Source organism: Callospermophilus lateralis, chromosome 10, assembly GCF_048772815.1.
Source record: "Callospermophilus lateralis isolate mCalLat2 chromosome 10, mCalLat2.hap1, whole genome shotgun sequence".
NCBI lineage: Eukaryota > Metazoa > Chordata > Mammalia > Rodentia > Sciuridae > Callospermophilus > Callospermophilus lateralis.
The window spans coordinates 49,275,291-49,291,723 of record NC_135314.1 but is presented as its reverse complement, the minus strand read 5'-3'; the positions used below and the strand labels follow the sequence as shown (position 1 = coordinate 49,291,723).

At 36.1% G+C, this 16,433-nt stretch overlaps 1 protein-coding gene across 1 annotated transcript in view; it reads left to right on the top strand.

The window, feature by feature from the left end:
* Atp13a5 (ATPase 13A5) overlaps positions 1 to 16,433 on the top strand; it is a 102,210-nt gene that overhangs the window by 11,392 nt on the left and 74,385 nt on the right. The window contains exons 2-6 of the mRNA XM_076866996.1: positions 1,294 to 1,386; positions 11,014 to 11,187; positions 12,342 to 12,488; positions 12,706 to 12,776; positions 12,877 to 12,957. Coding sequence (XP_076723111.1) covers positions 1,294 to 1,386; positions 11,014 to 11,187; positions 12,342 to 12,488; positions 12,706 to 12,776; positions 12,877 to 12,957 — 566 coding nt within the window. The remainder of the gene's footprint in view (positions 1 to 1,293; positions 1,387 to 11,013; positions 11,188 to 12,341; positions 12,489 to 12,705; positions 12,777 to 12,876; positions 12,958 to 16,433) is intronic.

Here is a 16,433-nt window from a genome sequence, read left to right as displayed (position 1 = left end):
TTAGGGATAAGATTTTACCTCTACTTGGACAGAAGTCGGCTCTTACTTACCTATCATCCACACCAGGTGGCAGCTAGCTTCCCAGGTCACCAAACCTCTCATGTCCCATAGGAATCTCTTCTTTGATTCTTCTTCTCTTATTAATTTCTCTAATGTTACTGCCATTCTTTCTTCCCCAGCCAGTTTCTACCAAAATCATTACAGGTGTCTTCCATTTGCTTGGAGAAGAGTGTCTTATAAACAATTTCACTCTTTCTTTATTTTAACAAAATAAATACAGTGGTGTCAATAAAAGGTAACAATCTTAAACGTACAGTTCAATGACTTCTAATCATTTTTGAACTATGTGTAAGTAGACTTGTGAATTCTCTATAGTAACAAAGTTTACTCAGTATAATATCTGTGAAATGTGCAGCAGAAGTGCATTTTTAAAAACCTGCTTTGTAGCATACCATTGTATGAAAACAAAATTTTATTTCTTTTTGTTGATGGATTGTTGGATTGTTTTCAGTTTGGGTCTTTTTAAGTGGACACAATATCTTTATTTTATTTTTATATGGTTCCTCATGCATGCTAGGCGAGCACTCTACCACTGAGCCACAATCCCAGCCCTTGGGGCTTCTTTTTTTTTTTTTTTCAGATATTGGTCTATTTTTTTTTTTTTATTAGAACTGAAAATACTAATTGAAATAACTCCCAGAGATTAGGGTGTATTAGGTCATAGAGTAAATAGCCATCCTTGGGCTCTCAATTTTTAGCTTCTGACCCATGCACATGAAGTGTTTTCTATAAAGGATATTGAATTTTCTGTATGTTGTCATACTAAATAATGTTGCACTTTAGTGATACCAGTGTGGAAAGAAATAGACCTTTCAGAGTCTATTTCAGAAACTACTTACAACCTCTGTAATGGTCAATTTGAATTGTCAGCTTGATTGGATTAAGAGATGAAGAAGATTAAAAAGTTTTTGGATGAGTCAATGTGGGTGGATCTAGGAATGAATGACATGTGGGATAGTGAACTGAAGTGGAGGCCCTCCCTAAGTGTGGGCAGCACCATCCAATAGCTTGGAGGCCTGGATGGAATAAATGTTGGAAGAACAAGAAAAGCAACAGCGATGCAAGCTGTATTCTACTTGACTGGGTTCTTGATTGCTGCTGCGACCACCTGAGGATATCAGACTCTCACTCCTTCACTCTTCCAAGGTGGACGCCACCAGTGATTCTCCAGGGAGTTTCCAGAAGCCTTCAATCTTGGATTGGGGTAGCATTGTTGATCCCTCTTGTTCTTAGGCTTCAGCATCTTGGACTGCACAGCTACTGATTCTTCCAGCTCTTCAGCCTACAGCTCTTCAGTCCATTGTGGACTATCCAGCTTCTGGTTGCGTAAGCTAACCTAGTAAATCTCCTTTTTATAACCATGCATCCTGTTGGTTCTGTTCCTTTAGAGAACCCTGACTAATACAACCTCTAATCAAAGAAGACAAATGAAAATTAATAGGGAGGCCAGCTGGTACCAGTGCAATTAGCACAGATTTGGTAGCTATACAGATTAGCCAAAATCTGTGCTCAGGAGTTTTCTAGTCATATAAATTTTGTGACTTCCAATTTCTATGTCTTTTAAATGAAGATACTTAAACTACTTTGCAGTGTTTTTAGAAGGATAAAATAAAACCCAAGCCATATAAAGGGTTAAACAATTACACATTCAAGATAGTGGAATAGTGAATCGGACTTTTATGAATATAGCTGATCTGAATATTTTTGCACAAATCTTTTGGGAGACACATATACATTCATTTCTCTTGTATAAAAATCTAAAAGTAGAGTCAAAAAAGTTACAGTCATATTTTTAGCAATACAATTTTTCCAAATATTTATAACCTGTTACATTTCCATCTACTATGAGAGTTCTAGTTGTTCCTCAACTTTACCATCCCTTGATATATTTGGTCTTTTAAATTTTAGATATTCTTCTATTATATCATGTGTCATTGTATCACTGCATGACATCAGAATAAGTTCTCTAATATGGTTGGATAGGTTTTTCCAACTTTGTTCCTTTTTAGGATTGTCTTGGCTATTCTAGGCCTTGATATATCATTGTAGCTCTATTTTGCATTTTCTTATATGAACAGGCTCTTGGTTTTTAGAATCTATTTGGAAATCCTCTTTCGAAAGGTGTATATTCAAGTCTTTTGCCCATTTGTATTGTGTTTTCATTCATGTTTAATTGATTTGTAGTAAGTTTTAATATATTCCAAATATAAGTTGTTGTTCATATATAGATAAGTATAGAGGTGTGTGTATGTGTGTTTGTGTGTGTATCATCCCCAGAGATCTTTTAAGGAAAAGAAGTTTTTAACTTCAATGAAGTCAATTTTATCTTTTTGTCTTTTTTTCTTTGTTTTTAAGAAGTATTTGTCTATTTGAAGTTTGAGAAAGAATTTCTCCTATATTTTCTTTCAGATGATTTATTATTTCCAACTTATATTGAAGGAAAAGAGCTATTTATGATTTTATAAAAATGCAACTATGTTATGTGAAATTTCAAAAAGTCTGATGGTGTTACATAAGACATTTTTGTTTGGTTTTCTTAGGAGAGAGGAGTTATCTAGATGATTCTCATTTTTTTCCTTTGCTTTTCTATGTCCGAATTTGAAGGCAATGATACTATTGGTTCCATCACTTAACTAAAAACACCACTCATGATACTTATCTTCCAGGTTTGGCCACGTGGAAAACAGTCATTTATGCTATATGACTCCACAAAACAGGTTGAATAAAGTTGTAATAGAGCAGCCTCTCATCTTGCACGGGTGGGGGTGTAAATAGGGCTCCATCACTAGACTCCCCCTGTGTTGTTTGCTTTGACCATTCTTTCAACTAAATGGAAGCATGCATTCAGAGGATTAGCTGCTGCTCCCTCCATAGAAGAATGAAAAAAATTTAAAAATAGCAAATATCCCAAGACTTGTGAAAAGGCAACAACCACTTTCTTCTTCAGGAGGGAAATCCCTCCTTTCATCCAAAAATGTGGATTTACACATGTAAAAATGTGTATTTGTACAGAAACTTTGATGGTTTATTCAGATACAAAATCAATGTCTTTATGCTTCTTCATCACATCAAAGGGTTAACTTCAAAAACCAGACCTTTGTTTGTATTCAATAAATCTATGTCACAAGATGAACCAGGATTTAGAGGTATTTGTAACTTTTTAACATTTCTTTCTTTTCAAATTACAACACATATTTGAAAACTACTGCTGCAGTCTCAAATGTGCTTATCATAATAATAGCCCACAGTTTTTAAAAACCCTGAAGTCATCCATGCTTGCCATTTATTTAGTCTTCTTGTTTGGGGGAAAAAAAAAAAAGGCAAAGGATTCACAAATACTATGAACTAAGCACCTGTTTCAAATTAAACATCAACCTTCAGTTTGCAAAATAATTTCTTCACAGTTAAACCACCACAGCAGAAGACCCATGTCAGTTTTTTTTTTCTTCTTTCTTCCTGGAGAAGTGAGCAGAACAACTGCATCCTAAGGGCTTTTCTCTGTTGAATCTGAAAGGTGGAACATGGAGGTAATGTGTACAAAGACATCCACAGTTCGGGGAATGTGATTTGGTAAAAGAAGCAAGATGTAGAGATGCCTGTCACTTCCTGAGCTCAGAATTTTGTTTTGAGATAAATATAAGCACCTAAATGTCAGGGAAATGTTCTTCCTGTGTGCCAAGGATCTTCCCACAGTCCAGCGGACACACTTGGCCTCCCAGGCTGGCCCACTAGGGCCACAGAAGTCAGATGGCCAAGGCAGGTCTCATTTTCCATCTTTGTCTATACCATATTCTACTATTTCCATCTTAACATTTACATAAATGTGCCATCACAAATGACTGTGTGTGTGTGTGTGTATGTGTGTGTGTGTGTGTGTATGTGTGGTATAACATGTAAGGGGGAAACTCATTTTTTCCTGCACTATTTATTTTGCTCCAGCACTGTTTACTGAGCAAAACATCCTTTCCCATAAGTTCGGTCGTTCTTTTGTTCTGATGTGATCATGTTTGAGTCTTTCTGGGCTCTTTGTTGTTTTGATTCTCTTTATGCCTGTATCATATGTGCCTCAGTTTCCTATGTAGTAGACCTTCATGTCTGGTGGCATTAAGTCCTCCATGTTTATTCTTTTTGAATTATTACCTTGACTGTTCTGGGTCCTTTGTATTTCTGTAACAATTTTAGAACTGGGTCATCAATTACCACTCAAAATGTCTGATGAGATTTTAAATGGGATAGTTAGTGTCTAATTCCCATACTTAATAAATCTTCCCATTTATTTGGGTCTCTACTGTCTCTCAGCAATAACACACAGTTCTTAGTTTAAAGGGCTTGCACAACTTTGTTGAATTTATTAAAAGGGAATTGAATTTTTTTCCTTAATGGTATTATAAATAGTACCTAATTAGTTTTCAAATTATTTGTTATTATTTTATACAAATGTAGTTGATATTTTTATCTTTTTAAATTCTAATGGTCAGTAATATTAATAAATTAGAATTTATTTGTATATTCTTTAGGATTTTTAAATGTCTATACCACCTTACCTGGCATATAGAGTTTTGCTTCTTGTTTTCCAATTAGAACCTTTATCTCTTTTTCTTGTCTCATGGGTTAAGATTTTCAGTACTGTATTGATGAATATTAGTGGTGACGAATGACAATCTTGTTTTGTTTGTGATCTCAGGGGGGCAAATTGATCAGCATTTCAACAGTAAACATGATAGTAGCTGAAGGATGTTTCTATTTAATCTTAGTTTGCTGATATTTTTTAAGATCATATAATGGTGTTGATTTTTTCTGTCTTTTTGTGTATCTAATGAGTGGATTTCTGATTTTTCTGTCTTTTTGTGTATCTAATGAGTGGATTTCTGATTTTCCTCCTGAATTGTAACAAGACAAAACATACTGATTTTCAAATTATTGCAGTTTTGAGACAAATACTATTTGTAATGATATATTATCCTTTATATCACTAATTTAGTTAGATAATATAGGAATATTTTATCTAAAATCGAGCCTGTAGTTGCAAAATGTTGATCAGATTTTGGTATCTTGGTATTCTCAGCTTATTAAAAAAAAAAAAAAAAAAGTTAGGAGAGTTCCCAAACCCTCTACTTTCGAAGGAGTTTTTTCAGAATGGTATTTCTTCTACCTTAAATATTTGGAAGGAATCACAGGCCTTCTGGGATTAAAGATTACAACATGGGAAGGCTTATAATTACACATTCATTTTCTTCAATAACCTTAAAAATATCCAGGCTTATTTATGAGTTTATCTATTTTAAATCTCTTTAGAATATCAATTAGCTTGTTGATTTTCTCTCTTGATGTCTACTTTATATTTTATTCATTTATGCACTCATCTTCATAAATTCCTTCTTTATGCTTTTTTAGTTTAAGTTTCTATTCTTTCTGTAATATCTTGAATTGGAAACTTGTTGATTTTAAACTTTCTTTTCTATCATATGCATCTAAACTCATAAATGCCCCTCTAAGCATTGCCTTATCTATATCCCACACATTTGGATTTCTTAATTTTAATTTTCATTCAGTTCAAAATATTTCCAAACATCTCCTGTAATTCCTTATTTGGAGATTTTTCTAGTTTAATTATGCGATCATACTTATGTCTGAGAATATTATCAATTTAGATAAATATTTTATGTGTGCTTGAAATAGATTAAATTCTGCAGTTGTTGGCTGTAATGTTCTATATTTATCTATCAGGCCAATTCAGCTAGTATAGATACTCAAACTTTCTATATTCTCACTGGATATTTTTGTCCACTTAATAGTCAATAAGAGATGTGTTAAAATTTCCAATGCTGTAAATAGATTTAAATGCTATCAATTTTGTCATAAAAATTTGAAACTATATTTCAAAAAATTAGAAATATTATGTCTTTCTATTAAAGACATAATTTACCATTTAACTTATAAAATGTCCCCTTCCCTCTCATATTTCTTTATTTCAATATTCTTGAAGAAGAAAGTTTAATCTGTTATTAATATAACTATATCACATTTTCTTTATAAATATTTGTGTGGCATATTTTTCCTTTCTTTACCTTTTAACTTTTCTGCATTTTTATATTTAATGTGTTTATTTCATTATACAATCTAACAATCTTTGCTTTTAATCAAAGTATTAAGATCATTTATATTTAATGTAATTGCTGATATAGTTGGATTAAATTTCATTGCATTGCCATTTGTTTTCCATTCTTTCCATCTGTCCTTTTCTTCATTTCACATTGGACCATAGAATGACCTTGGTTTCCATCTGACATCATGTGTTTTGTTTCTAATGGCTCTATGATGTCCCCTATTTGATGTGTCACAACTTACTGGACCATTAGCCATTAGCTTTCATTTCATTCTTCAAATAGGCTTGGTATTACAGATAATATTGCACTGAATATGTTACATTTATCACTTTTTCCTTTATGTACTATTTCATTAGATTATATTCCCAAGGGAGTAATTATTGTTTCAAGAGGTAGAAATGTCTTTAATTGTTGATACAACTTATAACCTTTTTTTTCCTAAAGAATTATTCAGGCTACTTGCATTTTATAGCTATACAGATTTTGTTGTAGTTTGCTAGCATTGTGAATCCATTTTTTTAAATTAAAGAATTATATAGAAGAGGACCAAAGGGATACCAGAGTTATGATTACCAATGCCATCGCGTGTTAATCAAATGAAAAAGAGAAAGTTGTTTATCAGTGAACTCATTTCAGCTACAAGCTTTACTAAAATTCCAAATCGTTCTGCTTCTGTTCTGTACACAGTTGGGCTTTGGCAATAACCCCATGTAAATAACTCAAAGAATATACATTAATTACATAATTTGTGAGCTGGCATATATATTTAATTTGGGTCTAATGAAACTATAATTCCCAAATAAAACCAAGGTTTATAAAAGCAGAGGGAATACAGGAAGAGAAGGAGGAGATCCAACCTAAAATATGCTTAAAAACAGGATGACTAATTGTTTCTAAATTAAATTTATATCTTTTCATGAATAATCTCAAGATAGAGAGACTGTACCACTAGCACTACTAGGCTTCATAAATGCTTTTCCTCAGACGAGTGATATTGCTAATTATCAGTGAAAAAAACTCTCATAATTGTCATTATTTTACAGAGCATTTAACCAGACATTAGTTCATCTAAACACAAATACCCTGTTAGGCATGTATTTCTGATGGTTTTGTAGCAGATTAAATTGGGGTTCCTTAGAGGCAAAATGAGCTACCTGAGGTTACATAGCTGATGTGGAGCAGAGCAGTGACTCTAACTTAAATTATCTGTTTCTTAAGCCTGTGGCCTTTTCACTATGCTTAGGGATTATATTCAACAACTGTTACTATAATCTCCATGTCCGACAGATTTATTAGAAGGTAATAAAATGACCATACTGAAAATGAAAACTTTTCCAAACAGTTAAGCCTAGAGATTTGTCATACAGTAGCATGATCAAAGCTGGTGTAAAATTCAACAGTTTCCATCATCAAAAATACTATAGAAGAAACTCAATAAAAATCTATTTTCTTGACATTATAACTCTGTGATCTGAACTTGGGAGTTCAAAATTATAAGAGAAACAAAAACCAAAAAGTGACAATACAACCTGAAATAGCAGTCGAGTGAAGTCGTCATTCAAAATTAGCATCCTTGGAGTCTTCAAAATACACTAGTTATTGAAATTTGTAAACCAATTCAATGAAACTTCTTTGTAGAAGTTATAAACTAGAAGTTGGCTTTACACAACCAAATCTGTTTTCCTCTAAAACAGTATCTCAAGTTTATTCAATTTGTGATAAATACTAACTAAACTGCTACTAAAGATACATGTATTTCAGCATGTTACTTTCAGGGTAAATAAATATAAGTCATCTTTGGAATGTCTTTCATGTCCATGGATAATCTCTTTGATTTATAACAGACTGATTCAGAGAACAGAATATCTATTCACAGTTTCAATCATTCTCAATCATATTATTCTGAACTAAATCTGAATGTGGGTAAACCTAGATATAAGTGTGGGTCATGTCTATCAGAATTTTCTCATCTTCCTTCAAAAAAATCATGTTAACACTTTTTAAAGTACCAGTTTTAGTTAGCTTTTTCTGTCCCTGTGACAAAAGGCCTGAGAAGAAGAAGTTAAGGGAAAATTTTTTGGCTCATGGTTTCAGAGATTCAGTCCGTAGTGGGCCAACTCCACTCCTCCTGAGTGAGGCAGAATATCCTGGAAGAAGGATGTGGCAGAGGAAAGAAGATCAGGACATTGCAACTAGGAAGCAGAGAGAAGTCTATTCACAAGGCACAAGTTATATTTACCCTAAGGCACACACCCAGTGACCTATCTTCAGCCAAACCCTACATGCCTACAGCTAACACTCTTATCAGTCCATATCAATGGCTTAATCCACTAATTAGTTTATACTTCTCATAATCAAATTATTTTGCCACTGAATGTTCTTGCACTTTCTCACACATGGGATCTGGGGGAATACCTCATATTTAAACTATAACATTCTGTCTCTGGTCTCCAAAGTTAATGACCATCTCACAGTGCAAAATACACTGAGTCCATTTCCAAGAGTCTCCGTAGTCTTAAAAGTTCCATCACTGCCCCAAATTTCAAGTCCAAAATCTCATCTAAAACTCAAGGCAAACTCTTAGCTGTGAGAATAAAGAGCAAAACCAAATTACAGCTGGACACAGTTGTACAAGCCTAAAATCCAGCAACTTGGGAGGCTGATACAGGAGGATTGCAAGATGAAGGCTGCCAGCCTTAGCAACTTAGCAAGGCATTAGACAATTTAGTGAGACTGTCTCAAAATGAAAATAAAAAGAGCTAGAAATATAACTCAAAATGAAAAATAAAAAGAGCTAGAAATATAACTCCTGGGTTAAATCCCCAGTGCCAAAAAAAAGCAAGTTACATATATCCTATATATAATGGCACAAAGTAAACATTTCCTTTCCTCAAAGGAGAAATAGGGGCAGAGGAAGAAAGGATGAGACTAAAGCAAGACTAAAATCCAGTAGGGCAAACAAGTCCTGTCTACAGGTCCAGCACCTGGGGTGCATGTCATTTTGAAGATCTCTCCAAAGGGCTTATGTAGTTTCACTCCTGTAGCCTTGCTGATTGCATACCATATAACTTCTCTCTTAGATTGTTTTTGCTCAATTTCTGCAACTTTCGTCAGCTTATATCCCAAGATACAGGCATCTCTTAATGTTGGGGGTCTCCACTGCAGCTTCAGCTTCTTGCATACCTGTCTTCATGCACATCTGTCTTTATGCACCACCCTCTCAGGGAAAGGCTACAGGTATTCCAACTACTCCTCCTACACCTTATCTGGCCTTGCAGGTCTTCCTTTGAAAGTTCAGTGCAATCTCCATTTCTGCAGAACCAGCACCACGTGGTTGATGCCAAGGTTTGCTATTATCTAGAGCAGTAACCAAGCCTCTGTATACCATGGCTGCAGTAGCCTCTGAATGCCTGACTAACTGAGCACAGTGGAAAAACTTCTTAGGCCTCCTTCTCAAGCAGAGTGACCCCATGGTCTCTTCTCAAAGGCTTTAAGCCTGAGATAAGTGTGGTCTTGCCAATTCTGGAGAAGCCCACAAGCCATCTTTCCTATTATCTCCATCCAAAGTACTTAGCCTCTCTTTGTGGCTATAATATCTTTAATAGTCACAAATTCCTTAGTCTGTTCACTTGCACATTTCTGGCCAAACCACAAGTTTTTCACATTTTTCTACTTTGTTTTCTGCTCCTGATTATCGCAGTAAACTTGGTGAAAAGTCACCAGCAAAACCCATGCCAACTCCTGAATGTTGTGTTACCTTCTGCCGGATTAATTAGTCTACTACCTTTAAATTGAGCCTCAGAGAAAATCTTAGGAAATGGGCAAAATGTAAACAACTTCTTTGCCAGTGTATTACATGAATGACCTCTAGTGCAATTTCTAATAAAGTTCTCTGAAATTTCATGTGCCCAGTCTTTACTGTCAACAGTCCAATCAGCATTTTGGTCTTCTCATCCCCCACCAGAACATTAAACTCCACTTACAGCATTCTAAAGCTTTTCCTTCCTGCGTTTCTAAAATTTTCAAAATTCTTCCCACAAAGTTTACAAAGCTCCAAAAGCCTCTGAACCACATGGTCAGTTTAGTCACCTCAATGGTCCCACTCATTGCACTAATTTTTTGTTTTAGTTAGCTGTGTTTTTTTTTTCCCCACTGTGACTAAAATACCTGACAAGAACAACTTAAAGAAGAAAGTTTATTTTGGCTCTGTTTCAAAGGCTCAGTTCATAGTTGGCTGACTTCATTGCTCTAAGCCTGAGGTGAGGCAGAACATCTTGGCAGAATGGTGTGACAGATCAGTATATGGCAACTAAGAAGCTGAGAGAGTTCCACTCAAAGGGGCAAAATATATTTACCCTAAAGACACAACCCCAGTGATCTGCCTCCCCCAGCCACACCCTGCTTGCCTATGGTTACCACCACTTAATCCACATTGATGGACTAATGCCCTGATCAGATCATGCCTCTCATCATGTAATCATATTATCACTCAACATTCTTGCATTATCTCAACCATGAACTTTTGGGGAACATTTCATATCTACACTATAGCAGTACCTTATACTTAAAGAAAACATATGTGGTTCAAAATATGAGGTATTTTATAAAAAATATAAGGTGATTTTCTGAATACTTACAAGCAAATGAGTCTACGACTCCCGTGTTCCTCCTAAGATTTTCATTTTATATGCCAGCAAAGTAAAAAGATTCCTGCTTTCATTATGTCTGCTGACAGCCAAATTTCTCCCTCAACAACATCCTTGCCTCTAACGTTTTTGTCTTTAGAAACCAAAAAAGATTGTATTTTTGTAAAAATTGAAAGAGCGATCTTTTATTTATGCTCCAGGAGGTGTTTGGTTACCACACCCAGCATCTTCGGAGAGCCCTGTGCCTTATCGCATCGGTGCTGACTTGTGGAGTCCTCCAGCTGTTGTTCTACTGGAGGCCAGAGTGGAGGGTGTGGGCCAACTGCACCCCATGCCCCTTGCAAGAAGCAGACACGGTTTTGCTGAGGACAACAGTACGTGACCTTTGGTTATCTAGTTGAAATGCCATGATCATAACAGAAAGACAAATACTGTATGTTGTCACCATAGGTGGGAGCTAAAAAGTAGATCTGATAGAAGTACAGAACAATATAGTGGTTATCAGAGCCTGAGAAGGGTTTGGGGAGGGAGGGATGGAGAGGAGGGTTAATGGGTATCGGGGAGCAGTTGAGAGGAGGAATAACCTCTAATGTTCTGTTACACTGTAGACATCATGGTTGAAAATAATTGACTATGAAAATAGCTAACAGAAAGAATTTTTAATACTCCCAACATGAAGAAATGATAAATGTCTGAGGTGATGGGTGGGCCAATTACCCTGATCTGATCATTGTAGACTGTATGCATGAATTGAAAAGTCTCACCGTACCCCCAAGATAAGCACAACTACTATGTGTCAATTAAAAATTTATTCAAAACAAGAAAAGTCATGATCATGTCTTCAATATGGCATCTGCGATCCAATAAATGATGAACCAGAGTTCTCAGGGCAGATCTTCTTCTACTTAAAGAACTCCCTAAATAAAAAAAGGCAATGGCAAAATAGCTCTCCAATCTGTATACTGTCTCTTTTTGAGCCCAGGAATAAAGGACACCTCTTTCACTTCAGCCTGGGGAAATGTCTAGCATGTTAGGCTAATGGGCAGAGCGCCTATTGATTATAGTATCAGCAGCTCTGAGGGTTACAACACTTAGAGACCATAACCTGGGAACGATCATTCACTTTTTCAAAAATAAGTATTTTGGAAGATATTAGACCTTTTAAACATCTAGATGTCATTTAAAAATAGCTAAAACCCATTTTTTTAGACATAAATCTTCCTGCAAAGTATTTTTTTTCTCTTTTCCCACTGGTTCTCAAATGTTTGTGCAAATCCAAATTCTCTGGAGGGATCATTACAACACAGATGGCTGACCCCTCCACCAGTTTCTGGCTCAGGAGGACTGGGGTGGGGCTGAGAATCTGCCTTTCTAGTAAGTTCTAAGATAATACTGAGGATCTTGTTTGAGAAAAAGTTTTGCCCCAAACTTTGGGAAACACTGATCTAGCATATGGTAGGTGTTTGGTTAATGGAGCACTTTACTAAATTACAATTGAGAATTTTATGGATTGTATTAACTATTCTAGGATGAATTTCAAAGATATATTAGAAAGAAGGTGCTCTGCCTCCACTTATCTACCCTGAAGTTTCTTATAAGCAAGAATCCAAAAGACCCTTTGGTGGCTGACCATCATTCTGTCATAAACCAAGCAGTAATGAAGCCGGATTTAAAAGTAAGTGATTTTAAGAATGCAAGGTGATGGCATGTTTGCAAAGAAAGAATAAAATAAATGTTTATCTATGAGAGTTCTGGGAATGACAGCTATCTATTGGGCTGGGGATAACAGTTATCTATCAAAGAAAGTGAGACACACATGGAGATCTGTATTGAACACAACCCTTTCATGTGTCTTATGAATCATACTTGTTCCAACACATTTGTGATTGCAGCTGCGATGCATCCAAGTGCAGAAAATCAGGTATGTTTGGGATTACTTGGAGAAGCGCTTCCAGAAAGTTGGGTAAGTACAACTTTTCCACCACTGCATCAGGATGTGGGGGAAGAACACAGACATGTTGAGTGTTGTGAGCTGATTGTGGTTCCGCTTCACCATGTCCTAGGTTGCTGGAAGACAGCAACTCCTGCTATGACATCCATCAAACATTTGGATTGGGTCTGACCAGCGAAGAGCAAGAAGTCAGGTAGGGTGTACAATACTTCCTGAGAGTAAACTCCGCTAGCAGAAAAGTGAAGTACCAAAGGGTCACCATTAGTGTACTGTTGGCACAATGCTTTATCAAACCTGATATAGTCCTAATTCATTTACTGAAAGGATAGGGAGAGTCTAAATTATTCTCAGATGCAAAATTATTTTTTGAAAAAGACTAAGTGCAAGGCAATTGAAAAAAATTTGATTGTTCTCTCAGGTTTATAGAACAGTATCTTTGTGTTCCCTTTTTTAATTCTTGCCTTTAAAAAATCTTGAGTTATTCCATAAACATCAGCTTCCTAATCCTCCAAAGCTTCTGAGGACCAAGAAGACACTATTAAAAATGCATTCTACTATGAACAAACAGCTCTGCGATGACATGTTTGCTGAGAAAGAATAAAATAAGTATTTATTGATGAAAGTTCTGAATATTACACTGGAACTGCCAACCATGTATCAGGCTGTCAGGAGACGGTTTTGTCTGGTTAGTTGTGCTATTCATTGCAGCATCTCCAGCACCTAGAACAGTTCCTCATTCATGGTAGGAGCTTAATAGCTATTTGGAGAATAAATGAATGCATTCATTGATTTGTTAACTACATGCTTCTAATTATGCCAGGCACTTTGCAAGGAACCAGCAATCTGAAAGGAAAGGATTAGTCGTAGTCCCAGAGACATTTACTGACTAGAGATAGAGAGACAAAAAGAATGGCACAATCATGGGATTGGTACTGTGGCATAGATTAGGAACTGCTCACACAGCCCGTTGATTCGCACTGATATAGAGTCCCTGCTTTCTTAACTGTACTTGAAACTGCCAATCCTGGTGAGTCTGAAGGAATCCATTGCAAGACTTCCCCACAGAGTTCCTAGTCTCCTTCATTTCTCAGTCATTTGATGGACAATACCTGCCTAACTTTGCAGTCAGCCAGAAACCCCAATTCTCAAGCTAAGCAGAAATCTGGTACCTAAAATATTGGTTTTGGGCTCTACCCCCATAATTCTGATGATTCTGTAGGAGAAAGTAGTACTAATAATAGAAGGAACTATGCATTTTAGGCAAGCAACTTCCATAATTCTCACATAAACTGAGGGAAGAATTACTGATTTGTTGTTTTTAAGTTTTTCCCCTGCAAAAGCACCATGAAAAATAGTGCATCTAGACCAGAACAGCACTGCAAAATGCCTTAGAAATGGTATCATTATATAAGATTTCAGATGTAATGCTTAATACATTGAAACACAAAAAGTTTTCAAAGTTATTAAAAACCTATTGGTTTAATAGCATAAGCACAGATGTTTAAAGGATTGATCTAGAGCATTTAAGAAATCTCATTGATATATGTAGATATTCTCTGCCTAGGAAGCCATTTCTACCAGAAAGATTTCCCATCAGTGTAGCTACCTCCCATTTGTCCTTATTTATAAAGTACCACGCTTTAATAAGCATCATACATAATTAAATTTAAATCTGGTCCACACAATAAAGAACTTGACAATCTAATAAGCAAGACAGAGTATAGTTTCCCAAATATGAAAAATAGAGGAGATAATCTTATAAACATAGGCATATTTTATTTTATGGGCATGTCTGAATGGAGGGTGAACAAAAAGTAAGTAGAATGCGGAGCATTTTTCCCATTTCTTAAGGTAAGACTAAGGTTTTCTTTTTTAATTTAAATATGATTGATGGATTGGTTAAGAGATAGCTTGCCAATTTTCTAAATGAACTTGAGCCTGCTTGCATTTAAAACTAAGATCACTGAACTGGGAATATAGCTCAGTGGTAGAGTTGTTGTCTAGCATGTGCAGGGTCCTAGGGTTTGATCTCCAGGACCCACCTACTGTCGCCCCCTACACAAACACAAACAAGAATGTAATGTGAGAAATGAAGAAAGGGGGAGAGACATGCAAGAATCTGAGATGATGATGATAAAAAGCTACAGAGTCTAAATATAAAGTTCTTTATAGGCTTCCAAGCAACCAGGCAAAGAGGAAAAATGCATATACATGCTTTTCAATTTTTATGTAGCATATCAGGACATCAGAAGAGTTAATTTTTCCTTGGAGAAAAATTGCCAGAAGGTATCAGGAAGAGAGCAAGTAAGTTGTCATAGGGGGATCCAGTCTGCACCCATCATGGACTAAACTCAAACTCCCTCTAAGTATCTGACTGAGACAGATTCATAGAGACCTTAGGTGATTCTTTTACTTCACAAGAATGGGGTTCTATGAAACCAATAAACCTACTGGATTCCTATATAGGCAGGTGGACTATTAGGATAATTTTAAAGTTGAGGATTTTTTTACTTTCTTTTTCACCCAGTCTACCTTGCTATATCCCTGAAAATAGAAATAGATAGGCAGGCTCCCTTCTGGGGTTAACTCCAAACTATTCACCTTGTTGGTGACTTGTTGTCTGAAAGAAAGTAATAATAATAATAATAAAGCTTTGAAGGGCAGAGTTTGCCAATTTCTATGGTGGAAATAATCCAGTCAAGGCTGACTTAAGGCACCAATGTGACATCACAGGACAAGAAGTGGGAAGAGACATAGTCAACTCAGGGATTCTGCAGAGCCAGAGTTAATTCCCAGCATTTGCTATACTATTGAGGGGGGTAAATGGGGGCGGAGAGGCATGCCTCTCAGTACCAGAGGAAAAGAATCCAAAGCACAGGCAGCAAAAGAAGGGTAGGTTTGCTATCAAGGTATAGCTCTAAGCTGGCAGAAGCTGTTTCATGAGAAGACAGAACTTTAGAAAAGAAAGAAAGAAGACAGAAAAAGGAGGAGAGAGGAAGGGACAGAGGTTGCATCTACCATGAAACTACTCCCTTACTCCTCAGGTATTGAGGGGACAAAACTCAGAAAAGAAATCATGCTTATGTACCATGACCTTTATGCCCTTTGAAAGTTACACTTCTGGAAAGCATCCTGATCACAGATCTTCAACCATCAGATCAGCTCCTCAGAAAGGAGCAAGGAAAGGCTGACTGGAAGAGGGGACAGGCAGAAGCCAATAGCTGAAATCGCAAGTCTTAACATTCAATCAGAAGTTAATAAGTCACTTTAAAATATTATTATGTGTTTTTCTTTAAAATATAATGCAAAAGGCATTGAATAAAAATTAAATAAACTGAGATCAATATTCCCATTCTAATAAATTTAAATTCTCAGATCCATGGTTCTGTGGGTTTGGGTCCACTGGAAGTGTGAAATCACTTATCTCCAAAGCTTGTTTCAGAGCAAAATCCTGTGGAGGAGGGATCAGTGAGTTGAAGTCCTGAATTCTAAGTCCTGGCAAGATCCTGTCCTGGGCTTTTTTGTACCCCAACCTCAATTCCCCATCCCCCTCTGGTTCTTTTTCTCTTCCAGATTTTCATGTCTGAGAATGCTCAGGATACTTCCTCAAGAAAAGCTGACTGGAAGTGTCTCATTTAGTTCACACAGTGGCATGGGATCCTGGAAGAG